Source organism: Carassius gibelio, chromosome A20 (assembly GCF_023724105.1).
Source record: "Carassius gibelio isolate Cgi1373 ecotype wild population from Czech Republic chromosome A20, carGib1.2-hapl.c, whole genome shotgun sequence".
Taxonomy (NCBI): Eukaryota; Metazoa; Chordata; class Actinopteri; order Cypriniformes; family Cyprinidae; genus Carassius; species Carassius gibelio.
Window position 1 is genome coordinate 23,897,106 of NC_068390.1, and position 27,180 is coordinate 23,924,285.

The following is a 27,180-nucleotide window of genomic DNA, read 5'->3' on the forward strand; positions in this document are numbered from 1 at the left end:
ACGTAACCGAGATGTTCTACATATTTTAATGTTGCACATTTTTGGAGTATTTATGGAGTATTTTGTGCATAATTTGCAACAGAAATTAAAGTGTGTCATCTCTTATAGGGACGACTGAACAGACATTTAAAAGTTTATTTTAAAATGCAAAGTATTGAAAATAAAAATTAAAACTCTGTAAACACTTGCGTTTTTAGAACACTACAAGTGTGTCCCATCATGTTTTTATACCGTCTATGGTCCCATCAGGTAATGAAAAGTTGCACACACTTGTGTTCTTCATACTCACTTGAACAAATACAGGAAATACCTAATTTAAATAGTCAAGTGATCAAGTGCAAAGACCGCAAGTGGGGGTATTTAGACAAGGCATTTGACGACAAAAAAAAAAAAAAAAAGCGAAGCCACGCCTCTTTAGGACAGGCCTTTCGGTGTTGACGCCATTCTACTTCTTCGAGCGGAACTCACCACGTGACGTGTACCACGCGTCATGTCGTCATGTCGTCATGTGACTGTGAGTGGTTCCTGCTACACGGTAATGATCAGTAATCAGAAAGGACTGCTGCATCATGTCGGACTGTGCGCACTAATTTATTTCCTAGTCTAAAACATGGGCCGTACGCGGGTTTGCGGAATCGCTGCCACTGGTTTGTTTTCGTTCATACTGCTTCAGTGTCTATCATCAGCAGTGGGCTCGGATGACAGCTTATGGTTCCATGATCTGTGCAGGTGAGATCTTAAATAAATAATCAAACTTAATGCTAATCATTACAGGCAAACCCTTATGGATAGCATACAAACAGTTGTTTAGAAAGAATTATATGCTTTTAAATATGATCTGGTTTGCTTTATATATTTGAATGATAGTGTTGGCCCTTGAGCCTGGATGCATCATGTACATAGACCTAATAAAACCATAACAGATGCATTAATTTAGGCACTGAGCTGGGTGTGCGAATGGATAATGTCGTGCAACTGAAATAAATTATGATCATGCTGAAATTGTGTGTCTTTCTTTTTGTATGTATGAAGTTACAAATGGGAGGCCATTGACCAAGACAACAATGTGACATACACTTTGAAGCTCTGTGAATCTTCCCCGGAAACAGAATGTGGAAAAGGAAGCGCGGTCTGTGCCCACACGGCGAAGAGTGGCCTGTTCCAGTCAGTGGGTAAGTGCAATGCATCGATGTGCCAATGATTTACACCCGAACTGCAACAGCAGTGTTCATGAAAACCTGTATGATGCTCCTTTTTTCTAATATAACATAAAAATACCGATTTTATCACGGTTTTTTGAAATATTCAGCTTTCTGTCATGGCATAATGATTACAAGTTAAACTGTATGTTAATTAGAAAATTGATTATTTGATTAATTAGGATAGATAATGACACTTAACTGTGAGAGTACACTGGTGTCACCATACAAGGTCCATATAAGAAAACAATTCTCAGATTCTCTAAATTCTCATTGATTTATTGCTCATTATGGTGTTATTGTTGTACTCCGTGCTTGCCAATTTTCACTGCAATTTGCATTATTAAATAATGATACAAAACAGTCTTAATGGTCCTAAAGTAGATTTTATTTCCTTTATGCAATACAGTGTATATGATTTCTTAAAAAGCATCATATTGTTCAATTGTAATATTTAAAATAACCGTTTTTTGTTTTACTCTATTTTAAAATCGAATTGATTCCTGTGACGTCAGTCTTCAGTGTCCCATGATCCTTCAGAAATCATTCTGATATACTGATTTGTTGCTCTAGAAACATTTCTTATTAAGTTTCTTCTTATGAATGTTGAAAACATTTGTTCTGCTACATTTATTAAGGTTCTTTGATGGATATAAAGTTCAAAAGAACAGCCTTTATGAAGTGATCAAACAATAAATGTCTTTACTGACACTTGTGATACATTTAATGCTTGCTGAAGAAAAGTATTAAATCCTTAAAGAAACTGAATACATTTTTTTTTTTTTATGAAAGTGTATATATATATATATATATATATATATATATGTTATACAAATATATAAACTTTCTGTTTTTCTTATCAGTTTAGGCTGAAATGTGACCTTAACATTTTCATGCAAGATTCACTCTTTTAGTTGTTTAGGGCATGTGATTGATAGCATTTCCTAATGATTCAAGTCACTTTTTTTTTTTTTTTTTTGCTTAATCTGGATATTCAGGTTAAACATTAAAATTCTCATGTTTTGTCTTCGTAGTAGATACTCAGCGCTGTTATATGGTCATTGCTCTCATAAGCAAGAGCTGCATGACAGAGCACAGACAGAGTGCTTGTTTACTTGGTGTTATCCAACTAGTCAGCTGACCTCCATATAACACAAACCTATCATCTGAACACCCCGACCCATAGTGGCTCTGAGTTAACTGTTAGCTCTAGATTTAAATAAAGGGATCTATTTCACTTGTTGGCTGAACAAACACTGGAGATATTGCATCACAAACAATTTGATCATGTGACAGAATGAGACAACTTGCAAATGTTGTTCATGCTGATTGGATCTGATATTCATAATGAGAGGCTTTCAGCACTGTTACATAGAGTACATCATTTTTTTTTTTACCCTAGTAAGAAAAACATCCAGACACCATTGTGTGATGTCTATTTATGTAATGTTTCATGCTGTGTTGACAGTGGTGATTATAGTCGTACTGCTTCTCAGTGTCACATGCTTTGGTGGTTGGTGTGTGGATGCGTTATGGGGATTTCCGGGGCATTAATGTGTGCTTCACACACAATAGTGTTGTTGCATCTGAAATTGTTTGCATTAATTTTAGTGTGTGTCTACACTCGCTCACATATCCTGGTATTCTTTATCTTGTGTTCCTGCAGTCGTATTTTTTGTTTCACAGTAAGTAGGTCAAAGTTATCTAGCAGCAGGTGCAGTTGTACAAAGTGACCATAAGTAAGTGACAGTTTTTAAATGGCAGTAATTAAAATTTTCAGGCTCCACCACATACATAAATCATAAATGTCCTATCACATCAACTATATTTGCCATCTTATTAAACGTTAAAAGCATAGGCTACACTAGGGCTGCACGTTCTCAAGTTTTTCATTAACCGTTAACCGAGGCCCTTAGCGGTTAATACTCGGTTAACCATAGTGTGCCATAGTAACCATAACCATAGTAATTTCCGGACATTGGCCGAAAAAAAAAAGGAATGTCCGACAAAATTTAATCTCTCCGGTCAAATTGTCCTATTAAAACTGCCTAATAATGCCGCCCATGAACACAATCTGAATTTGAGAATAAGCCTAAAATGTATAAGGCAAAAGGTAACAAGCAGACTCCGCGGCCGCCTCGCTAAGGCTATAACTATGACTATGTTTGACACGTACAATATTTGAAAATCGATAATTATTTATTTATTTATTTAAATTACATTTATATCTGAATTTATGTCAACCTATAGCCTTTCAAATATCAAAATGTCATGAATTAATATGTATTTTTGTACAAAATGACATATAAACATATTTTCCTATTATACTTTGCCTGGAAACGCTTATAACAAGGCGTCGGTTCTATTTCTAGCATGCACGCGTCGAGCCGCGCCTGAGCCGCGCGTCTCACGCAGGCAGTCGGCAAGCTCTAACCTGTTAACATGGGAACCGAATTAAAAACAGACACGCCACGCAGCTGAGATGCTTTCGCCACGCATCCAGTGTGTCCTGACCGGCCTAATGATGCCCGGGTGTTGGCTGTTGAGATTACAACAACGAGGTTGTACTTGAAGTATATCTAAGCACTGTATTGCAATACTTGCATTTTGCCCCGTCACTCGTATTAGCCCGCTTCATATTAGAAAAATGACTTCTTCTTGTGGACATTACAAATGTCTGGGAGCGCTCTGGCGGTCTCTGGTGGTGCAAAAATGTATTACAACTAAATTCAATGCACGCCATTGACGTCACTTAACCGAGCAAAATGTTTCACTCGGTTACACAATTTTTAACGGTTAATCGGTTAACCGGTTAACCATGGACACCCCTAGGCTACACTTACTTGGGGTTACATCAGGTTGATTAAATCAAACCATTTAATACATACTAAACAGAGCTGTTGTATTAAAAACAGAATAGTGTTTTTTTAGATTAATTTTTGTACTATAGTAAAAACTCTAGTTTTCAGTATGCAGTGTGCATACTGTGTGCATAATGCCTTTTTTAAATGCTCGGAAAACTGTTGCCAAGATATGAAGTGTAAAAGCAGATGCACATGCACTGCAATATGTGAGAATTTTTGTGCAGTCGAGACCGACCGATATATTGTTCGGCCTCCATTACATATCTGTGTCACTCCATTATAATGTTTGATCATCACATTGCATGTTGAATGTTTTCCAGCGGCCTTAGATGTCCGCTGTAGTTTCTCTGGCTCTAGTTGGCATGTTTTTAGAATGTTTTCTCACATTGGTGCATTTAGGTCATCTTCTCATGCTGTTTGTTCCCATGGGTTGTGCACTGCTAGACATTTTGCCTATGAACTTCTAACCTCTCCAGATCACATGCTGTAATATTTTGGCTTTGTTGGGTGGCACAGAGACCTTTACTAATTTGTTTGAATACAGGCAAATAAACGTATTATGGTTGTTCTTGTCCTCAACATAGCCGTGCATTGACAAATTACACTTGACTTTATTTCGATTACTAAAGCTCAGCTGTATATAGAGATAGTTAATTGCAGTAACATTTAGCATTTATTGTGTTACCAGCTTGCTAAAAAAAACTCCATTTGTGAAACTTGTGAAAAACTCAAATTCAAACCAGGTCTTTTTTTCCCCCATAGGTGAGCTCTCCTTGCGGAAAGTCTTGCCTGCTGTGCTTGATTTCAACAGCTCGACGAAATGCGACGACAAGAGCAGCAACATTCAGAGCAGCATCACCTTTCAATGCGGCAAAACAATGGTGAGCTTTCCTCTTCAGCATGCACTGTTAGTGATCCTTGTGAATAGAGTGTGACATTTGCAAGGCTGTTTGTTTCATTCCACCTTCTGCGAAGCAAGAAGAAATGACTTAGATGGCACAAAGATATTATACTGAGGCAAAGTGAAAGTAGGGCTGGCTGATCTGTCTGATAATGCAATGTACTCCTAAATATGGGTTCCCTTTTTTATGAATGCATATTTAATTTTACTGCAGTTCCTGTGTGAAGAAAAAAATGTACTTTTTGTTTACTTTATTTTAAGAATTTAATTAAAAATATATGTTTATATGCAATAATTTTACACATTTACATTTTCTTTATTTCCAGTAATTTTCACACCATGTATGACATGTGATTTTTTTTTTCTTTACAGGGCACACCTGAGTTTGTTACTGTCTCTGAGTGTGTTCATTACTTTGAATGGAGGACGTACGCCGCCTGCAAACGTGATCAGTTTAGACCACATAAGGAGGTGAGTAGAGATGATGAGACGTGATGACATTTCTGTTCAAGCGTTAATGTAGAGGAAGATGTGAACGTTAAAGTGTGTCTGTTTGGCGGTTTCGGTTGTTCTCCGTGTCGAAAAGAATTAAAGTAATCAGTTTTGATCAAAACATATGTTCCTGTGGCTCAAGTGGTAGAGCATTGCTTTAGCAGTGCAAGGTTGTGGGTTTGATTCCCAGGGAGCACATGTTAGGTAAAAAATGTTAGCCTGAATGCACTGTAAGTCGCTTTGGATAAAAGCGTCTGCTAAATGCATACATTTATAAATTTAATTTAACATTTTGAAATTATGAATTTCTTAATAGACTCTAATAATGCAAAATCTGCATAAAGAATTATTAACAATAAAATATTTTTACCTATTGTAAAAATTGCATTTAATCCTTTTGCCCAGTGTTAATTTATTTAATTAGCTAACCCGTTTTGGAATAAAATATTAGTATATATTTAATTTATAAATATGAGGGAAACAAACTTTTTTTTTTCTTATTCTTTTATCATGCTAATCCCAGCAAACAGAAACATTTTCAGTGTTTTTTTTTTTTTTTTTTTTTTTTCGCCTAATATCTTATTTATGCTACAACAGAGGAAATGGTTTAAGATTCTGGGAGGTGTTACATTGTTTGTTTGTTTGTTTCAATAAACCCCACTCTCTATCTCTTTTTAAAGGTCCCCTGCTATGTCTTTGACTCGGATGGAAAGAAACATGACCTCAGCCCGCTGATAAAACTCTCAGATGGATACCTGGTTGACGACCCAGACGATGAAATTGATTTCTACATTAATATATGCAGAAGTCTAAGTGAGTTTCTGTAAACTTTTTTTTTTTTTTTGAGTTTGGTGCCCATTGAACAAACATTTTGATCACATACTGTAGCTGCTTCATCACACTAAACAATTTGCAAAGCGCCTGAGCAGGTTCTTATTTAAACAACTAATGGATTTGGAAGTGCAATGCAAGTAACTTGATGTTTGTCCGTCCAGAACGCGCCGGAAGCCCGTGTCCCGAGGGATCTGCAGCCTGTCTCACCTCTGGCGACAGTTCTTTCAACATGGGTCAGCCTGTTCATCAGCTTGAGCTGCTCTCAAATGACAAGTATGTGCTAATTTAATAACGAATTAGTTATTAGGCTGATGCTTTCACACTACCATTCAAAAGTTGGTAGGTTTATGCTCACCAACAGTAAAAACAATAATAATGTGGAACGTTTTTTATGATATCAAATAATTGTTTTCTATTTTAATATATTTTAAAATGTAACTTGCTCCTGTGATGCAAAGCCACATTTTTTTTGCTAACGATCCTTCAGAAATCATTGTAATATGCAGATTTGGTGCTCAAGAAGAACTGGAGCAGCTGCATAACTGATATTCTCTTTTTCAGACTAAGGCTGCGGTACGAGGGAGTCACTGAAAGCCCACCCTTCTGTAATGACCACAAACCAGCAGTGACGATTACATTCATTTGTCCATCCGCAAGGCAGACGGTAAGAAGATGCCTAGTGTTTCATTTCATTGCAGTATGCCTACTATACTCAGTCCCCTCACAGCTTTCTCAATGGTCTTTTAGGGAAGTAACCCTAAGATGGTCAGCAGCTTGAACTGTCGGTATGAGATCGAGTGGGTTACTGAGTACGCCTGCCACAGAGATTACCTGGAGAGTCAAAACTGTAAACTGACCAGCAAACAGCACGACATCTCCATTGACCTTACTCCCCTGACATACCACTGTGAGTTAACTCTATTAGTTTAGCAAGAGGCAGTGATGTAAATGTTGTTTCTGTGGAAAGATTGAAGTGGTGAAGGATTTGATATGATGTTTAATGAATAACTGATTACCTGAACAAACCATAAATATCCCAGTGCCATTTTACACTGGAAATATTAAAAGTAATTTGTTTATTTAAATAATAGTAGATAAATATTAATGAAACATTTAACTTAAGTTATAATGTAAAATTTTGCCAACTAACTGAAATAAAATTACATTTTTGAAGCACAAATGTTATACTAAAACTGGAAAAAGTTACTAAAACTTCAAATGAAATTAAAGCTCATTTAAAATATTAATAAATACTGTTAGAGTAAATAATATCATAATACTAAAGTAACACTAATACCGTGGCATTGAAGCATATTAATTTACTGCGCTATTACCATGTTACTTCATTGAACTTCAGAGATGAACATGGTCAAATGTCTAAAAAAAGGTGTTTCCATTGTTCTTCTCAGTAAAATAAAATAAAAAATACAAAGCAAGACATTTGCATGGTGCTTGGTTGAAAAGACTTTTTTTTTAGTAACTAAGAATCACACAGCATTTTGTTAGATAAAGAGTTTGTTTTTCCCACTGAAGGCAAACTAGAACAAAAGCATTGAGAACAAGTATACTAAAACTCACTGTTAACATTATAAAACATGCATTAAGGTGCTTCCAGAGTTTCATATAGTTTAGCAAAAACACAAAACCCTTCTTCAATAACAAGTACATATAGTTATGTTTCATCCTTGATGTGATCGAGTACCTAGTTACCAAATATAATGTTTTACCATTCTTATTTTTTATCCTTAGCTTCAGGCAACCCCTATATGGCTGAGGCCAAAAATGGCAAGGACACCTATAACTTCTATCTGAATGTGTGTGATGAGACCAATGCTGGACAGTGTGGTGATGAAAAAGGTTACGTGTCTGTCTGCCAAGTCAAGGACACGGGTGATGTGAAGAAGATTGCTGGGAGATACCAGAACCAAACTTTGAGGTTCGCCTTAGCTTGTGTTACTGATCCACCCTTAAATGCAGTGAAAGTTTATGTTGATGAGCAGTCGTAATCCTTTTCTTTTTTACCTTAAGATATTCAGATGGTGATCTCACGCTAATCTACCCAGACGGCACCGGTTGCGGCACTGGATTCCAGCGCATGACCATCATTAACTTTGAGTGCAATGCAACGGCTGGTGAGTGGCAAAATGACTCCTCTCATAGTAACTCGTGAAGTCACACTACTGTTTTAACCCTGCCTGATTGTGAAAGTTTATTTGGATGAGAACAGGAAGGAAGGAAATGCAACGATGTAACCTAGATGTTTCTGTTTCGTGTTGGAAATTTGGTTTTCAAAATGTTTTACTCGCAGCTGACTTGTGGTTTGCAGAGTACGGCAAGCCGGTCTTTACAGGAGAGTCTGACTGCACGTATTACTTTGACTGGCAAACAGCATACGCATGTGTGAAGGAGAAGGAAGATCTGCTGTGTCATGTCACAGACCACAAGAAGAAGCGTTATGATCTGTCGCCTCTTACGCGCTACCCAGGTAGAGATGAGCAAAATGACTTTTGTGTTTTCCTTATGATTTATTTTAGTTATTTAATGACAATTAAATTAATTTACTATAAAATTTAGGGTCGATATTTTAGTTTTTTTTTTTAAGTCGTCTCATATCCTTACCAAGGCTGCATCTATTTGATCAAAACTGTAATATTGTGAAATAAAAATTTAAAAAAGAAAATGTTATCACATTTTTTAAATGTTTTTTAAAATGTAATTTGAAAGCATTTACTCTGCTCAATATTTTTGTGGAAATCCCTCCCCCCTCGAATTCTTTGAAGAATAGAGAGATCAAAGAACGGTATATATAAATACTGTTTTTTTTTTATCTCTCTATTCTTCAAAGAAGTCAACTTTGATGAATTTAAATCATCCTAGCTGAATAAATATGGTAATTTCATAAAAAATTTCATTGCTGACTAATCAATTTATTAATTTATTTTTACAAAAACATTGTCTAATTTCTAAAAGAACAGTTCACCTAAAAAAAGAAAGACAATTTTTGTTGCACCCTCCAAAAATATTCATGCAGCTTATAGAAGAAATAAAACAATGCACGATAAAAACAACTTACCACTTTGTGTGAGGAGCAGACTGAAATAAGTCAAATTAAATGCCAATCCAAAAAAATTAGCAGGGGAAAAATCTTGTTTGAATATAAATGTATAAAAAAAATTGCTTGCTGGATTAAAGGATAAACCCTTAGCATTTGATGGGCCATAAAATAATATCTTTGAAACCTGTTTTCTAAAATATGAAAGTTTCTGTAAACTTTTCAAAAAGTGATTGTACCAGCATGTTGCTTATTGTAAATGTGTTTCTCTCAGAATCAGAGGGATCTCAAAACTGGGAGGCTGTGAGCGCCAAGGCACCAGACTCTGATAAGAAACGTTTTTACATCAATGTTTGTCATAAAATCATCCAAGAGGGGGAGGCCAGATTTTGCCCCGAGGACGCAGCAATATGTGCAGTAGGTCAGTGCACCATTAGAGATTATTTCCTATATAACCTTTTTTTCAGTTCTGTCTTACTCCGGAAGTTTCATTCTCTCCCAAATCTCCTTCTCTAAGGAAATGGGAAAGCTGTGAACTTGGGCAAATTCCTGATTTCTCCGCAAAAGGCGGCAGAGGGGGATGACATCAGACTCAATTACACTAATGGCGACAAATGCAGGGATAACATGAGAATAAAAAGCATCATCACTCTGAAGTGTAAGCCTGGAGATGTTGAGAGCGCTCCGGTCCTGTGGAGTGTGTCCAGTGACGGCTGCATCTATGAGTTTGAGTGGTTCACCGCTTCAGCCTGCGTCCTCTCGAAAACAGAAGGAGATGATTGCAAGGTGGAAAACCCACAAGCAGGTACAAGACAGTGGTATTTTAGTCTTGTTCATGTACTATTATTTATTTGTTGATGTATTCAATTTGTATATTTTCCGTTTTCATGTTAATATATACAATTTATATTTTTCATTTTTTTTATTATAATTTTACGTTTCTTTTTTAAAAATTTCTATATAAATGTAATTTATTATATTTCAGTTTTAGTAATTTAAGAACTTTGACGAACTAATTTAAGATATTTCTAATTTACATTTTTGCAAGGTTTTGTTTTTTATATCTTTTAATTTCAGCTTTATTTCAGTTAGTGAAAATGATTTTTCATACTTTATATTTTAGTAAACCACACTTGTACAACAAAGTTACTGTATTTGTTGTGTGTTGTACTTCTATATAATCTGCATCTTCTCTCATACCTAATTATTCATCCATGTGAATATATTTAACACTTATATATATTGTGGTTTATGTTTCAGTTTTTAATTTAACTGAACTACACTAAATTGAAATTGAATTTTTTTTATTTCATTTTATTTTACAAAAATGGTTTCTGATCTGTAGTTTAAATATTTATTTATATATATATATATATATATATATATATATATATATATATATATATATATATATATATATATATATATATATATATATATATAATTTTACTGTACAATATCTAATTATTTGTAAATTTTTGTGGGGATGTGTAGCCCAGTGGTGAAAGATTTAGCCTGGTAATGTGTTACTTTTAAATGAGCATCTTTTTCTTTGCAGGAATTTCATTTGACTTGTCCCCGCTTCAGAAACCTAGTGGAGGTTATTATAACATGTCTGTTGACAAGTATGACTACTTCATCAATGTGTGTGGCAATGTGAAGGTGGGACAGTGTCCAAAAACAGCAGGGGCCTGTCAAGTTGACCAGAAGTAAGTTTGCTTTAGTCATTTTCGTTTAACAAGGTGTTATGCGACAAGTTTTTGTCTTCTCTGTAAGTGTGATATAAAGCAATGGAATCTCAGCCAACCTTGACATATTTGATGTTTAACATGCAGCTATGGCGTGCATGATTTTTGACCCAATACGTTTTCACTGTGGGCAGAGCTGACCATTTTTGTTCCGTCTCTGCAGTGGCACAAGCTCTTGGAATCTCGGCGAGTTTAATTCAAGGCTTTCCTACTATGATGGCATGATCCAGCTGACCTACAGAAACGGCTCTCAGTACAACAACAAGCAGCACACACTGCGTTCCACACACATCTCCTTCCTCTGTGACAGAGAGGCTGGTCCAGGAAAAGCTGAGTTTCAGGTATCGCACCTGCTTCTTTGTTCTGATTCTGAAGATATTTTTAGCCTGTACTCAAGTAATGCTACTCTTGCATAAAGGGCTTGTGTTTTAAGCTTTGCATTGGACACACCTGCTTATTTCTATAAGGCTTTTGTTTTGTCTGCAAACCAAAAATGTCCTTCATTTAGGATCTCTTTTTCTCCAGAAAGAAGATGAGTACACTTATGACTTCAAATGGTACACTTCCTATGCCTGTCCTGAGAGACCACATGAGTGTGTTGTAACAGACCCCAAAACTCTGCATCAGTACGACCTGTCCAGGTTAGCTTACCTTTCTCAAGACTCACGTGTCCTAGAAATATTTGTCCTGTTAAATATTTAAGTTTCTTTTTTTTTTTTTGTTTGGTGCCACTATAGTTGCATAAATGACACACTTATCCTTTAGTTTACTAAACACTTCCTCTATCTGCCATCGATTGAACAAATAAGTCTCATCCTAAACTAATCATATGTGTTGAATTTGATCATTCAGGGTGCTTTTTTATTTTTATTTGGTTTATTTTGTACTGTGGATTTATTATTTTCATGTATTATTAAAGGAAGGGTCGGTAAAAAATTTATAAACAACTTTCTTCCAAATTCGTTTAAACTTTCTATATATATCAATGCATAATTAAAATGTAAGTACTCTGAAATAAAGAGTATAAAAATCGAGTGACTCTAGACCGTTTAATCTGTATTAAACACAGCTCATTATTTCCATTCGGGCGAAACATACGATTGGCTTAGGCGACTGTCACTCTCTCGCAACCATGGCAACCACACTTTTGCCACACATGACCTGCCCACTTGCGCGTGTACGTTTGATTTGAGGAATTCAAGAGGCACGGATCCTAGGAATACCAAAACAATTGTAGAGAAACGGCAAGCAAAATTCACAGTACGGGCCTATGCAGTTAGTGAAGGCAAACCAGGCAAAAAAAGGAAGACAGTAACAGTACAAGAAAAGGCAATGAACAAAAAGTCTTTGGATAAACAAAGAAATAAAACGTGAGTTAATATCGGCGTGGCTTTCCATCGATGCGAGAACTGAGGGAACTCAAGGGGCTGAAAAGTGGACAGGTAAATTTTTATTTTTGTATTTTGATCATACATATTTTTTTGTTTATTTTTTCATTAAGCATGTGTCATTAGCACACGTAGCTGCATAATATAGCTAACATAACATTACTTAGCGAGCCGTAGTAGAGACGATAAATAATCTATAGGCCTAGCTCAAGATGATAGCTATAGCGTGGCTTTCTTTAAAACAGTCGTGAGAGGTCTACAGACACTCGATTTTTATACTTTCTTTTTCAGAGTACTTACATTTTAATTATGTATTGATATATAAATAAAGTTTAAACAAATTTGGAAAAAAAGTTTTTTATATATTTTTGACCTACCCTGCCTTTAAGTTAAGGTTACTTATAAAAAAAAAAAATCTACATGGCTTACTTTTAAGCAATAGATTTTTAATTACATTTTGTTTTTTTTATTTATTTGTACCCAATCTCACTTTTTGGATGTAGCCTTCTGTCTGTCATAGTGGAGACATTTGATGCTAGATATGATTTATTATATATAAATGCACTGTTAATCTTCATGATTTCTCAGGAAGTGTTATCAATCCATTGTACGTGTCTGACAACATCCGACAAGTGCTAGTTTCAAAAAGCTAGACAATGTTAACAGGAATGACTCTACAGTAGATCTCTTGTTTCCTTCCTCTCTGCAGTTTGGCAGTATCTAATGGCGGTAGGAACTGGCAGGCCATGCAAGTCTCTGACCCGAGCGGCCTGAGGAAATACTACATCAATATATGCCAGCCACTTAAAGCCGTGCCTGGCTGTGACAGGAAAGCTTCTGTCTGTGAGGTGAAATTTGAGGTTAGTTTGCTGGCTGTAAACACTGGAATGACATGATGAAATACAAAAAACTGCACCACTGACAGCAGATGTATGTGTACATGTTACTCGAGCAGGAAGGCCTGTCTGAGAAGGTAGAGATCAGCAACTTAGGCATTGCTAAGAAGGGGCCGGTGATCGAGGAGGAGAACCAGCTAATGTTGGTGTACACTGATGGCTCAGTGTGTGAAGCAGATGGAGTCAGGACCACTTACACAACTCGTATCCACTTCGTCTGCTCCTCTGGGACAACAGTCAGTCATTCTTGACCTTTCACTCTTATTTTAATTGTTGCAATAAGGCTTATTTATAACAGTTTGAGAATGTAATTTCTTTTTCTTTAGACATCTGGTCCTCGCTTTTTGATAAACCAGAACTGCACCGTTGACTTTGTTTGGCACACAGAAGCAGCCTGCGCCATCACATCCGTTGAGGACACCAGTCAGGTCAACCTTAATTTCTTCATAAAATCAATGACTTTGACAGAATCGAGTAGGTTTTCTTATTTCTCTTATTTGTCAACAGAACTGCTCAGTGAAAGATCCCAACACTGGCTTTGAGTTCAACCTGAAACCATTGGCTACTGACAACGGATACCACGTCAACGCTCTTGGGAAAGACTTTGTCGTAAGAAGCACTTTAAAATCTTTCAAATGATCTTAAATAGGGGATGGATGGATTCAGAAGTGATTTCAGTATGATACCAGCTTGTGGTACATCAGTATCCATACTTTAATAGAGATCCAATAATAAATGGTGTTCAAGGTTGGGGGTTCGATTCCCCGGGAACACATGATAAGTAAAAATTGATAACCTGAATGCACTGTAAGTCGCTTTGAATAAAAGCATCTGCTAAATGCATTAATTTAATTTAAATGGGCTTGGATGACTGATGAAAGCTAACTGGGACTCTCAGTAGATTCAGTAACTCACTGTCAGTAATTATTTCTTTCCTTCTTTCTTTATTTATTCAATCACTGCTTTTCAAACATTTGGGGTCAGTACTTTAGAAATTAATACTTTTTTATCCACCAAGGATGCATTCAATTGATGGATTACAATAAAAGACAAAACAGTTTTGATGTTACTAAAGATTTTTATTTCAAATAATCAATGTTATACCCTTAATAAATGAAGTGCTATACCCATAATAAACCAATTGTTACATGTCCCTCTCATCGAATTTAGGTGAATATTTGTGGTTCTGTGAAAGAGTGCGGGACTGTCAAAAATAAATCTGTTTCTGGCTGTGAGCTGGATGATAAGAAGCCTGTGAGTCAAGTTGGTGTGGAACAGATTCTCCAGTTCTCCACTGATGGCGCTCTCACGCTCACATACAAAGGAGCCCTGGACAAACAGACAGGTGCGTAACTGACTGCAAAAGTCACCTGATGAGCGACCCTTTTATTGAATCCATGTTTGCTTTAGTTAGAGATATCATGCTTCCCACTAAAACCCACCAGATTAGGGGGGGGGGGGGGGGTGAAATGATCGTTTTCACTCAATATCCTGTTAATCTTGAGTACCTATAGGGTAGTACTGCCTCCTTCATAACTCCAAAAATTCTTTAGTTTTATTATATTCATAAGAGAAAGATAGTCTGTACCGATTTTTCTTGGAAAAACACAAGCTGCTGGAGGGTGACGTGTGGGTGGAGCTAAAGAATCAAGAGGGCCAGTAGGCTTTTGCGTTGAGAGCGTCTGGAAACTGTGACTTTACCGTGAGGAAAAAAAAACATCATCAAAAACAAGCCATGGCTAACAGATCCCGAGGCTGAAACTGAACGAGAGCAGCAGCAGCAACAACTCACTCCGAGCAGGGCTCGAACCCGGGTCTCGGCATGGGAGGCGGACGCACTAACAAGGAGGCAGAGATATTTTAAGCAGTTTTACTCCCCGCCTGCGGTTCCAACACACGATCGTGACCCTTTTTCGTTGGGATTGCATCATCCTTAAGAAATAAACGATATGCAAATCCGTCGTCAAACTGGGCCTTGTTTGTAAAACAAGCATCTTCGAAATGCAGGGAACAAACAAAAACACTTTCACAACTCCATTGATGCTCTGTAAAAATAAACTCCATCCACTGGTCCCTTAATGCTGTTTTTTTTTGGTAATCTGTGCAGGGTTGTCTTGCCCTGGCAACCAAAAACACACTCCTTTTGTGACATTTCGCGACGCTCTCGATCTGATCAGTGAATGTCTCTGCTCTCAGTGCTCTGCTATACGGGAGCGTGCGCTCTTCCGGCAGAAGTGCCCTCAGGACCCATATAAGGAAATTCCGCTCCATCTTACGTCACACAGAGCCATACTCGAAAAAAACTTTCCGAAACTTGTGACAATCCGGAAGGAGTGTTTTGGGAACAAAATACTCCTTCAAACTTACAACTTAATTTTTGAAACTTTGTCCATGTTTAGCATGGGAATCCAACTCTTTAACAGTGTAAAAAACTCAGTATGCATGAAATAGCATTTCACCCCCCCTTTAAATAACTCACAGGTGAGAGGTTTTCTTTTAATTCCTTTTTATTGTATAGTTACTCTGTCGTGTACACCACTGTTCAAATGTTTGGGGTCTGTAACATTTCAGGATTCAAAAGTGCAAGCAATTATTTTAAATGGACACCTTTTGTAACATCTTTATTGTCACTTTTGATCAATTTCTATAAATTTCTTTAAAAAGAGTAATAATTTTTACAGACTCGGATACATTTTTTAATAGTAGTGTATGCATTATTGTATTTCATTGTACCTTATGTGATCATGTTAGGGTGATAGCAAGGTAAGAAAACTAGCATAGCTTTGTAGGAAATGTCACATCAAGTCACAACGTCACGTAGGGCTGTGCAAAATATCGAATGCGATTTTCATGCACATCTCATCAGTAAAGACGCTCCTTTAATTCGAAGTATATCTCCAGCACGTGTGTTCAGATCAGGGTTGCCAGGTTTTCACAACAAATCCTGCCCAGTTGCTTCTCAAAACTAATTGCGATTCCAGGAGGTTCCGAGATAAAAAAAAGAATTGCTTCCCGGGGTTAAAATATAATTTTTTTTTTTTTTTTTTTTGCCATGGTTGTCTTGGTAAAATTCGCGTTTTAGGGGATAAATATCACATTATTGGTATGGGGTTGCTTCGAACCGCGGACATGAAAAACAATCGCAGACTTGGCAACACTGGTTCGGGTGGAGCGGCAGTTACTACACAGAGCCGTAGTCTACCGACAACTAACACAAAATCGCTTTCAAAATCGACAAATAATCGCCACCGATTTAAAAATCGATTTTGTGTAGATTGTCAGTAAATTACGGCTCTGTGTAGTAAATGCCAACCAGTGTTGCCAACTCTGTGGTTATTTTTTATGTCCGCGGGTCGAAGCGACAATACCAATAACGTGATATTTAGCCCCTAAAATGCGAATTTTACCAAGGCAACCATGCCATAAAACTTACATTTTAACCCCGGAAAGCAATTTTTTATCGGGGAACCTCCTGGAATCGCAACTGGGCAGGATTTGTGGTGAAAACCTGGCAACCATGATCTGAACGCACGTGCTGGAGATATACTTTAATTACAGGAGCGTCTTTACTTATGAGATGTGCATGAAAATTGCATTCGATTTTTTGCACAGCCCTAACGTCACGTTATAAAATCAGTTGCAAGGGACAGCAGTCCAACATACAGTTCTAGGATCATAATGTATCTTTGAATGCCAAGACTGACCAATTGGAATCAAGCTTTTCTAGAGAGTCTTGCATAAAGCTTACATTGTTCTGCCCTGTACTAAATCCATTTTTACCCTGTTTCCCATCTGTACTATAGGTACCGAAGACACCTTCTTCATAAAATTTGTGTGTGACCAGAAGTCCAACCAACCCTCTTTGAAGCTCAAACAAGAAGAGCTGGGCACAACTACATATGTAACCCACAATGTGTTCTTCGAGCTTTCCACTGCGCTAGCCTGTGAACCTGGTCCTGTGGATTGCCAAGTCACTGGTAAGCTTTCCCATACACAAAATGTGTTAATGCTGAAGGGTGTCATTTCAGCATCATTACTATGTTGCCAAACTTAAGCTGATCCATCTGTCTTGAATTTCCAGATTTACAAGGTAGAGAGTATGACTTGAGTGACCTGGATGACAAATACTATGTTCCTCTGGACACCTCAGATCAGGCCCGCTTTCAAAAGTTTTACATCAGTGTGTGTAAACCGCTGCCTCGTGTCCAGGGCTGCCCTGGTGAGTGTCTCTGGACAGATATGGACAGACTCTTTTGAAATATCTTCCTGTTTTTAGCCCAATACTGTGAAATTAAGTTTCTGTTTGTAACACTAACCAAGAGCAGTAGTTCTGGTCTGAATGGCCGTGCAGTAAACTGAAGTGTTGTTGGCAGCTGGAGCGATTGGAGCATGTGGGCAGCTGAAAGGCAAAGGTGTAAATCTGGGATACGTGCAGTCCAGGCTGCAGTCAGCAGCAGACGGCTCCATCAGTATTGTTTATCTGAATGGGGACAAGTGCGGTTCAGGAAGTTACTCCACAAGAATCATCTTCCAGTGTGATGACAGTCCTGTAAGCAAGTGCACGGTTTCTCTCTTAAGTGCAAATAGTTTTTTATCTATGGCACTTTCTATAAATATGGAATAAATTGGTGTTATAACTGGATATGTACATATAAACTCTAATCTAACTTGAGATTCACAGTGCGATAGTATGTAGCACATGGAATGTCTATATAGTTAAATTATTTAGGAAAAACTCAAATGAATCATTTATCTGCGCAGGATTTATGTAACCTTGTTGCTGCACATAAAAAAAGTAATCTTTTTCTAGTATCTTGAAACCAATATTTGGAGAGAAAAAAAATATTAAGCACCACAACTCTTTTCAACATTTATATTTAGAAGAAATAAGTTTATTGAGCTGCAAATCGGCATATTAGAATTAAACTGAAGACTCGAGTAATGATGCTGAAAATTCAGCTTTGCATCACAGGAATAAATTACATTTTAAAATATATATTATAAAAATAAAGTAAGAAAATAAAAAATAAAATAGGACATAGATTTGATATTGTAGTTTCACAGTATTACTGTTTTTACTGTATTTTTGATCAAATAAATACAGCCATGGTGAGGAGAAGAGACCTCTATAAAAACTCCCAAGCCCTATTTTGTACTCTACTGTTTTTTTTTTTTATGTTGAAGCTGTTGTAACCTCTTTTTCTTTCCTCTATCTAAAGGGTGCACCCATGTTTGATCGCAAAGATGGTTGTGAATATGTCTTCATATGGAGAACCTCAGAAGCTTGCCCAATAAAAAGAGTGCATGGTAGGATCAACTGCCAATTTGTTCACAGGAATGTGAAGAAATGCTCTTACTTTGGCTCTGATTCAGTTTAGTTCCTGTTGCTTACAGGTGAAAACTGTAAAGTCAAGGACCCCAAGAGCGGCTACGAGTATAATCTTACACCCCTGGCTGGAAAAGACTATGAAGTGAAGAAATTGAGTTATGAGTATCACTTTGCAGTGTGTGGCCCAATTACATCCTCGGTCTGTCCTCATGGTCCCAGCAATTCAGTGTCCTCCTGTCAGGTCGAGGGCAGTACACACAGAATAGCAGGTGAGTTTTTTGGGTTGGTTCAGTTTCAAAGTCGAGCTAGTAGGGCATTTTTTTCATGTTTGAAGGATTCGTTCACCTAAAAATGAACATTTGCTAAAAGTTTACTCCCTCTCAGATGAGTTTTTTTTCTTCATCAGAACAGATTTTGAGAAATGTAGCATTCCATCACTTGCTCACCAATGGATCCTCTGCAGTGAATGGGTGCCGTCAGAATGAGCATTTTAAAATGCTGATAAAAACATCACAACAATCCACAAGTAATCACACGACTCCAGTCTATCAACTATCATCTTGTGAAGTGAAAAGCTGCATGTTTGGTATAAAAAAATCCATCATAATTATTCATACCATTGCTTATGGATGAAATATAAATCCTCTATCAATAATATTGCTTTTTCCATTGACAAAGTCATCATCTCTGAATCAGGTGAGAAATATGCACAGATCAAGCACCATTTATAAGTTAAAACAGTCCAAAGCCATTCTAAACAAAAATATATTGTTGGATTCCTCACTGGAGGAAGCGTTATTATGGATTCATATTTTGGCCAATAGCCACATTTTAAATCGAAACGCCTTGATGGGTTTATTACAAATGTGGCTTTCTGTTTCACAAGACCTTAATTAATGGACTGGAGTGGTGTGGTTTACTTGAGGATTATTGTGATATTTTCAATCAGCAGTTTGGACTTCGTCTCATTCTGACGGCACCCATTCACTGCAAAGGACCCATAGGAGAGCAAGTGATGGAATGCTTAATTTTTTCAAATATGTTCTGACGAAGAAACAAACTCATCTACATCTTGGATGGCCTGAGTCGGTGTTCAGCAGATTTTCATTTTTGGGTGATCGTTCCTAACAGTTTTCATGCTCCTTTTCAGGCTTATCCAATCAAAACCTCACATTTGATGATGGGATTATAATGATCAACTACACGAATGGGGAAAAGTGCCACAAGATTTACGAGCGATCCACTGCTATTCTCTTCTCCTGCGACCACAGCAAGAATCCCGTGAGTTTCTTTCAGCCAATGAATGAGTTACGTAGTTAAATTAATTTCTTGAATGTTTTTTTAATGTAATTCCTTTGTTCCTCAGGGTAAGCCGGAGTTCATAAAGGAGACTGCGGACTGCACATATCTGTTTGAATGGCAAACAGCTTTGGCCTGTCCTTCCTTCAAAACCACAACCTGCTCTTACAAGTAAAGAGGAACTGTTTTGCTTATGCATTTGCTCTCAACACATGATAAAACTGTTTAAATGCCCTATAACCTCCTCTTTGTCTGGCAGTGATGGCAGTGGCCACTCCTACGATCTATCCTCGCTGGCATTGCACAAATTCAATTGGATTGTTGTGCCAGATGCGAAAAATCAGAGGCAGCGTTACTATATCAACGTGTGCAAGTCTCTGGTGCCTCAGACCGGTGAGTTGTAACAGCACAGCTAGAGCGAATTGAGCAGTCAGCATTGGATCTATAACTGCTGATTGTTTTAGGTGCGTGGAGCTGCCCATCTAGCGCTGCGGCCTGTCTGAAGGATGGAGATGATTATGTGAATCTAGGGGAGGCAGAGGCGGGTCCACAGTGGGATAAAAACATCCTGATTCTGAACTACACCAATGGACAAGCCTGTCCTAATGTCAAGAGAAACCGGAGCACCATTATTCGTTTCAGATGCGACCCAGACAAAGTGGTCTGTGTTTATTTAACCATTTTTCTGTACACTCAGACATGCATGTTCTGAAGTTAACCTACAGTAATTACTATAGACTAACTACTGTTTATTTTGTTCATTTCTAACTAATACTGTATTTGTATTAATATTTTCACAAACGCACACTACTGTAGGGTTAGTTAGAATGATTTTTTTCAGCAAGAATGCATTCAATTGATCAAAAGTGACAGTGAAGACATTTATAGTGCTATAAAAGATTTCTATTTCAAATAAATGCTGTTCTTTTGAACTTTCTAATCATCAAATGATCCTGAAAAAAAATGAAGTACAGTTGCTGCGAAAAATATTAATCAGCACAACTATTTTAAACATTGATAATAATAAGAAATGTTTCTTAAGTTGCAAATCAGCAGGATCATGTGACACTGAAGACTGGAGTAATGATGCTCGAAATTTGGCTTTTTTTAAATCACAGAAATAAATTACATTTTAAATTATATTCAAATAAAAACAGTTATATCAAATTTTGAATTAATCAAATTATATTATGATTATTATACAGTGAGCATAATGCCATCCTCTCCTTGTCTGTGTCTCTGCAGGAATCTGAACCTACTCTGATCACGGCTCTGGAGGATTGCTTCTATAGCTTTGTGTGGTTCACTGCTGCAGCCTGTCCTCTCAACAGCACAGAGCACGGGGACTGTAAAGTCACAAATCCAGCCACAGGTGAGTCATCCACATGAGCCTCACTCACACTGAATACACAGTCATTCTGAACCAGAACAACTGAATCATCTGACCCAGACACTTCCTGTCTGCTCATAACAGTGTCATGTAATTGCATACAAATAGCCTGAATGACAGCAAGGGTGTTTTTACACACGAATCAACTGAAAGTTGTAGTAATTATGTTTGTGCCTAAATCAGTTTGACATGTCCTGTGCTTGTCCTTGGTCTCCACAGGTCATCTCTTTGACCTTAATGCCCTCAGTCGGACAGGTGGCTATACGGTCTACCATCCCTCAGCCCATAGTAAGATGTTCAGACTGAACATTTGTGGAGATGTAGACAATGCTGGTTGTGCCCCTGGAACAGGTATATTTCCCTTTGTACCTTTTATTTAGTGTGAAAATTATATTATTTAAATAACAGGGTTATCTATGTTTCTGAAACACACACACACACATATGCACACACACACATATATACTTTTAGTAATGAACTAAAATGAACTTGAAAAATTTACTTTAAAAAATTATATTTATATATTATGTAATTGTATTTAATTTTCTATACAATAAACAAGCTATATATTTTTCAGAATAATTTCTTTCAATACATTTTGTCACTTTAGACAATATTTTTTTGTGTATGCACAATAATATTGTTTGTGATTTTTGTTTTGCATTATTCGTCATGTTTTAAGACTTTTATGCCCCAAGCAAAAAAAAAAAAAAAGACTACGTAAATGTTGAGATGTTTTTTTTGCCGCAGCCGTGTGCATCAGAGACACTCAGAAGGCCATAAGTGCTGGGAAAACCGCAAGGAAGCTGGTGTATAAGGATCAGGTGGTGGAGCTCACCTATGAGGATGGAGACACGTGTGCCGCCAACCCTTCCCTCAAACACAAGAGCATCTTCAGCTTCGTCTGCAAGTCTGAGGGAGAAGGTACAGATGTACCCGTGCTGGTGTACTCGGATGACCTCACTTGTACTCACTCTTTCTCCTGGCACACTCCTCTGGTTTGCGAACAACAGGTAACAGGAAGTCTTTAAAGTTTTTGATTCCCTAAACCTCGCTTCAGTTGAACCTTCAACAAATTCTGAGTCTCTTCTCTGCAGGTGCAGTGCTCCGTTTGGAACGGTACCAACCAGATTGACCTCAGTCCTCTGATCCATCTCACTGGTTACTACAAAGCTATCAACGAGGATTTAGGCAAGGACAAGTCTCCTGATTTCTACATCAACATCTGCCAGCCCCTCAACCCCATCCCAGGGGTCAACTGTCCTCCGGGGGCCGCTGTGTGCATGGATCCTGTTGATGGAGATCCAGTTGTGAGTAAATGCATCAGTACAACAGTGAACTCCACTTGCCTTGATCTACAGACCTAAAAAGTTAATGAAGAAATTAAAACAGCCATTAAATTGTATTGTAATTTTACTGTATTTTACTGTAAAATACTATTACTATTATTATTTTTTTAAGTACCTAAAGTAAATTATCTTTTTTTATTTATTTAATATTTATTTAGTAGTGTGTATATATATAATATTAATGTAATATTCTGTTTAGTAGTTGCAGTAATAATAATAATTATTGCTTCTACAGTGAAGTATTATAGTATAATATTTCATATTATAGTTTTAGTAGTATTAATAAAAATAATAATATTTATAATCATAATTTTTATTGTTGTTATTGTATGGTTTCATTGATATATAATCAAATTTATTTATTTATTTTTGCCCAAATTGAGCAATTGTGTAAATTTTTTTAAATCACATTTTAAATAAAAAAATTTATCAGAAAAATCACAATAAGAATTTTCACCAATGTGCAGCCCAAGCATTAATTATGGAATTTCTTATTGTATCGCTATTATATTAATAAAAATAATAAAAATAAAATATTATTAAAAAATTATTATATTGGAGGCTGTCTTAGACTACATGCACACCTGTTCACACTTCAAATGAAGAAATAACATACTGTTGTTTTTGCATTTGTGACATTACTCATATTACGTTGAGTCTTTTTGAGCAAAATATTTTTACTAATCATACCATTGCACTGAGAGTTGATATTAAATTACGTTTGAATGAGATTTTCTGGTTTCAAATTCAGTATGGGCTTGTTTTTTTGGTGGGTTTTTTTTCTGCGCAGGACATCGGACGAATCACCTCCCCTCCTCGCTTTAATATCAACACCAATGAGGTGGAGATCACCTTCAGCAGCACAACCGTCTGCGCTTCTGACCCCACCTCCAACTACTCCTCCAAGATCGTTTTCACCTGCCAGAAAGGGGCAGAGCTGGTAAGAGAGGACCCAATACCATCATAAATGGTGTCGAGTGTATCCGAGCGATTGTTGGTTCAAGAATTTCATCAGCCATTTCTGTTGTACCTGAATGTAAGTGTTGGTTTTGCACAAACAGGGTTCTCCCCAGATGATCCGGGCTCAGGACTGTCTGTATGTGTTTGAGTGGGCCACTCCTGTGGTCTGCCCGGAGACCATCACACTAAATGCCTGCAGTCTGACCGTCTCCCAGCTGGGCTATACATTTGACCTCTCGGCTCTATCAGGGATTGTTCAGGTAATGAAGAGAGAGACTTTTCCAGGGCTGAACATTCGTGCCTTCAAAAGTTTGGGGTCTGTTAGATTGTTTAATGTTTCTGAAAGAAGTCTCTTATACCAAAGCTGCATTTCAGAGAAGTCACCAAGGCTGCATTCATTTGATCAAGCAAGAGTGTAGCAATATTGTGAAATAGTCGCAATTTAAAATAACCGTTTTGTTATTCAAATTTATTTTGAAATGTAATTTATTCCCAGTGAGTGAAAGCTGAATTTTCAGCATCATTACTCTCTTCAGTGTCACATGATTCTTTAGAAATCATTCTAGTATGCTGATTTGCTCATAAGATTTTTCCTGTTAGGACCAGTTGTGCTGCTTAATATTTTTATGGAAATCTTGATATGTTTCATTTCAGAATTCTTTGACTAGTTCAAAAGAATAGCATTTATTTCATATAGAAGTATTTTGTAACATTATAAATGTCTTAAACCTGTCATTATGTCCTGACAGTAGAATATGAGACAGATAATCTTTAAAAAAATCAAGCTCCTCTGTCTCCTCCCAGTGTCCTATTGCCATTTGCTGAAAGTCATCCGCTCCCGGTAAGAAACAACCAATCAGAGCTGCGGTCCCTAACTTTGTTCAAAATGTAGAAAAATGTATATAATAAGCGAGTGCACCATGAATCCATTTTCCAAACCGTGTTTTTAGCTTGTCCTGAATCACTAGGGTACACCTATAATAAGTGTTTATATTCGGACTATTTTAGATTGCTTCGGGATACCGCGGCGGAGTAACCCAGTACCTTTGTGATTCTTCATAGACATAAACAGAGAGTAGTAGTTCCTGCTATGATGTTCTTCCGCAAAACACAAGCAGTTCTGTTTATTAACCGCTAGAGCGTCAAAAGTTACCGACTGCAGCTTTAACTGTTGCTTAACGATTTTAATGCATCCTTCCTGAATAAAGTAGTCATTTTAAAATAATTAATCAATGACTAATAAAAAAAATCCAGACCTCCAGTCCTTTGAACGGTAGTGTGTGCGTATACAGTATGTGCAAAAAATCTACTAAAAACATAGTAGCAAAGAGATGATTCTGGAGCTTAGTTTAGTGTGTTTGTTTTTTGTTTTGTTTTTAGGTTCCTGGAAGCTCTGGCTCCTTTAATATCAATGTGTGTGGGACTGTGGCGGGCTCAGCATGTAAAGACAGCGCGGTATGTCTGATCTCAAAGACTTCTGCGGCTTCATACGGAAACACCAAAATCATGAACCTAGACTACAAGAGAGAAGAGCAGGGTGTGATCATGCAGTACAGTGGAGGAGACACTTGTCCTCAAGGTCAGACAAACACTCTAGTCACTCTGTAAACCTACCGAGCTGCCTACCTAGACAATATTTGAAATGCTTGTTCTAGGAGGTAATAATTGTCAGATCTGGCAACATTGCATGCTTGTGTTATAGGAAATGCAGCACTACAATGCATTGCAGTCAACCAAAGTCAAGATCTAAGATTGCATCTGTAGATAGACTCCAGTTAAACTTTTCCCCTAAATGATTAAAATGTGTGTTTATTGTCTTCCAGTTACAGATCAAGATGAGGTGTGCACTTTCCCCTTTAAATTCCGGAGCAAATCTTACACTGAGTGCACAACTGATGGCAGGATTAACGGCAAGAAGTGGTGTGCCACTACAAGCGACTATGACAAAGATCAGAAATGGGGCTTTTGCTCTGCCGGTATGAATAATTTACCATGTACTATTACACGTACCAAATACATGTACTATTTTGGGATAGCGCACTTGGACAAGCTGTATTTATTTCATTTCATTTTTATTTCAATAATCAGTTTTTTTAATGGTTTTTGTTCATTATTAAGTAGAGAAAACTAAAGATGTGTTCAATTTTGAAGTTAATTAGTGAATTAAATATTTATATATTAAAAAATTATAATAATAAATTTAGTAAAATGTAAATAACTGTATTTACAAAATGTAAGATTTTGATCATTTAAATAATTCAAAGATAATGTCATTTAATGGTAAATGGACTGCATTTATATAGCGCTTTCAACAGACCACATGGCCATCCAAAGCGCTTTACAATTTGCCTCACATTCACCCATTCACACACACATTCACACACCGACTGCCGTGCCTGCCATTCAAGGCGCCATCCAGCTCGTCGTAGTGTAATTAAGTAAATACTAGTAATAACCTATTGAAATAATTATGTAATGTTTGAATAAACCTAATGTAATAATTTCAGAAGGTTCATCAATTTGGCAGCACATAACGTGAACATTACTTAAATTGTCTATGGTTTTTAAGATTTAAATAACAAATGTTTTTGTCTAATTGAATGTTGATTTTAATTATTAGAAACTTGATTTTTAAGCTGTGTATTTACACATTATTTCTTGTTTAATTCACAGCACTAAGAGAGAAACGGCAGTCGTCCATTTTGTTCTTGTGTGACCGAGCGGCAGGTCGTGGAAGTCCACAGCTGATGAGTGAAATCCTAGGATGTTCTGCTAACTTCCAGTGGAGAACGGATGTGGTGTGCCCGCCCAAAAAGATGGAGTGCAAGTTTACAGGACAACACCAGACCTACGACCTGCGCACGCTCTCATCTCTAACAGAACCATGGAAATTTAGCAACGGAGATGATTCGTGAGTTTCACACCTGTTGTTCTGTTCGGTTTCATTTGCCCCTGTCACGGGATGGAAACTAGTATCATTGACAGTAGTGGCCAATATTAGTACTTTTTTTTTTTTATGCTGATATTAGAAAAACATATCATGGCATCTTTTCCACTTTTTTTAAGTATTGATTACTCGGTTGCACTTTATTTTACAGTACGTGTACTAACATGTACTTATAGTGTACTTACAGTGTATTTATCCAAGAAAGTTCTGGTAACACAAGGTAACTACAATGGGTTAGGGTTAGGTTTAGGGGTAGGTTCAGGGTTAGTACATAGTTATTACATAGTTATTGTAATTACTATAATAAGTACATAGTATGTACATGAGGAACAGGACTGTAAAATAAAGTGCTACCGATTACTCTTTTACAATTTTTATGTGAAAGTAATCAGTTGTTAGTAAGCAGATGTTTCTAAGATTTTTTTTATTTTATAATACCGTATTTTCCGGACTATAAGTCGCAGATTTTTCATAGTTTGGCTGGTCCTGCGACTTATAGTCAGGTGTGACTTATTTATCAAAATTAATTTGA

General features: G+C 37.0%; 1 protein-coding gene across 1 annotated transcript in view; it reads left to right on the forward strand.

Annotated features, from left to right (window-relative positions):
* The first annotated feature begins 476 nt into the window (after positions 1-476).
* Positions 477-27,180, forward strand: part of LOC127938055 (cation-independent mannose-6-phosphate receptor) — a 33,542-nt gene continuing 6,838 nt past the window's right edge. The window contains exons 1-39 of the mRNA XM_052534448.1: positions 477-729; positions 1,033-1,172; positions 4,826-4,944; positions 5,337-5,435; positions 6,137-6,269; positions 6,452-6,563; positions 6,852-6,954; positions 7,038-7,197; positions 8,040-8,226; positions 8,319-8,422; positions 8,617-8,775; positions 9,617-9,763; positions 9,860-10,147; positions 10,901-11,051; positions 11,254-11,431; positions 11,616-11,731; positions 13,188-13,338; positions 13,434-13,610; positions 13,701-13,802; positions 13,882-13,983; positions 14,545-14,719; positions 17,178-17,351; positions 17,456-17,593; positions 17,748-17,923; positions 18,594-18,681; positions 18,769-18,972; positions 19,854-19,984; positions 20,070-20,173; positions 20,262-20,395; positions 20,467-20,663; positions 21,248-21,374; positions 21,612-21,743; positions 22,143-22,405; positions 22,490-22,702; positions 23,532-23,681; positions 23,803-23,961; positions 25,082-25,280; positions 25,525-25,677; positions 26,375-26,612. Coding sequence (XP_052390408.1) covers positions 611-729; positions 1,033-1,172; positions 4,826-4,944; positions 5,337-5,435; positions 6,137-6,269; positions 6,452-6,563; positions 6,852-6,954; positions 7,038-7,197; positions 8,040-8,226; positions 8,319-8,422; positions 8,617-8,775; positions 9,617-9,763; positions 9,860-10,147; positions 10,901-11,051; positions 11,254-11,431; positions 11,616-11,731; positions 13,188-13,338; positions 13,434-13,610; positions 13,701-13,802; positions 13,882-13,983; positions 14,545-14,719; positions 17,178-17,351; positions 17,456-17,593; positions 17,748-17,923; positions 18,594-18,681; positions 18,769-18,972; positions 19,854-19,984; positions 20,070-20,173; positions 20,262-20,395; positions 20,467-20,663; positions 21,248-21,374; positions 21,612-21,743; positions 22,143-22,405; positions 22,490-22,702; positions 23,532-23,681; positions 23,803-23,961; positions 25,082-25,280; positions 25,525-25,677; positions 26,375-26,612 — 6,002 coding nt within the window. The 5' untranslated portion in view covers positions 477-610. The remainder of the gene's footprint in view (positions 730-1,032; positions 1,173-4,825; positions 4,945-5,336; positions 5,436-6,136; positions 6,270-6,451; positions 6,564-6,851; positions 6,955-7,037; positions 7,198-8,039; positions 8,227-8,318; positions 8,423-8,616; positions 8,776-9,616; positions 9,764-9,859; positions 10,148-10,900; positions 11,052-11,253; positions 11,432-11,615; positions 11,732-13,187; positions 13,339-13,433; positions 13,611-13,700; positions 13,803-13,881; positions 13,984-14,544; positions 14,720-17,177; positions 17,352-17,455; positions 17,594-17,747; positions 17,924-18,593; positions 18,682-18,768; positions 18,973-19,853; positions 19,985-20,069; positions 20,174-20,261; positions 20,396-20,466; positions 20,664-21,247; positions 21,375-21,611; positions 21,744-22,142; positions 22,406-22,489; positions 22,703-23,531; positions 23,682-23,802; positions 23,962-25,081; positions 25,281-25,524; positions 25,678-26,374; positions 26,613-27,180) is intronic.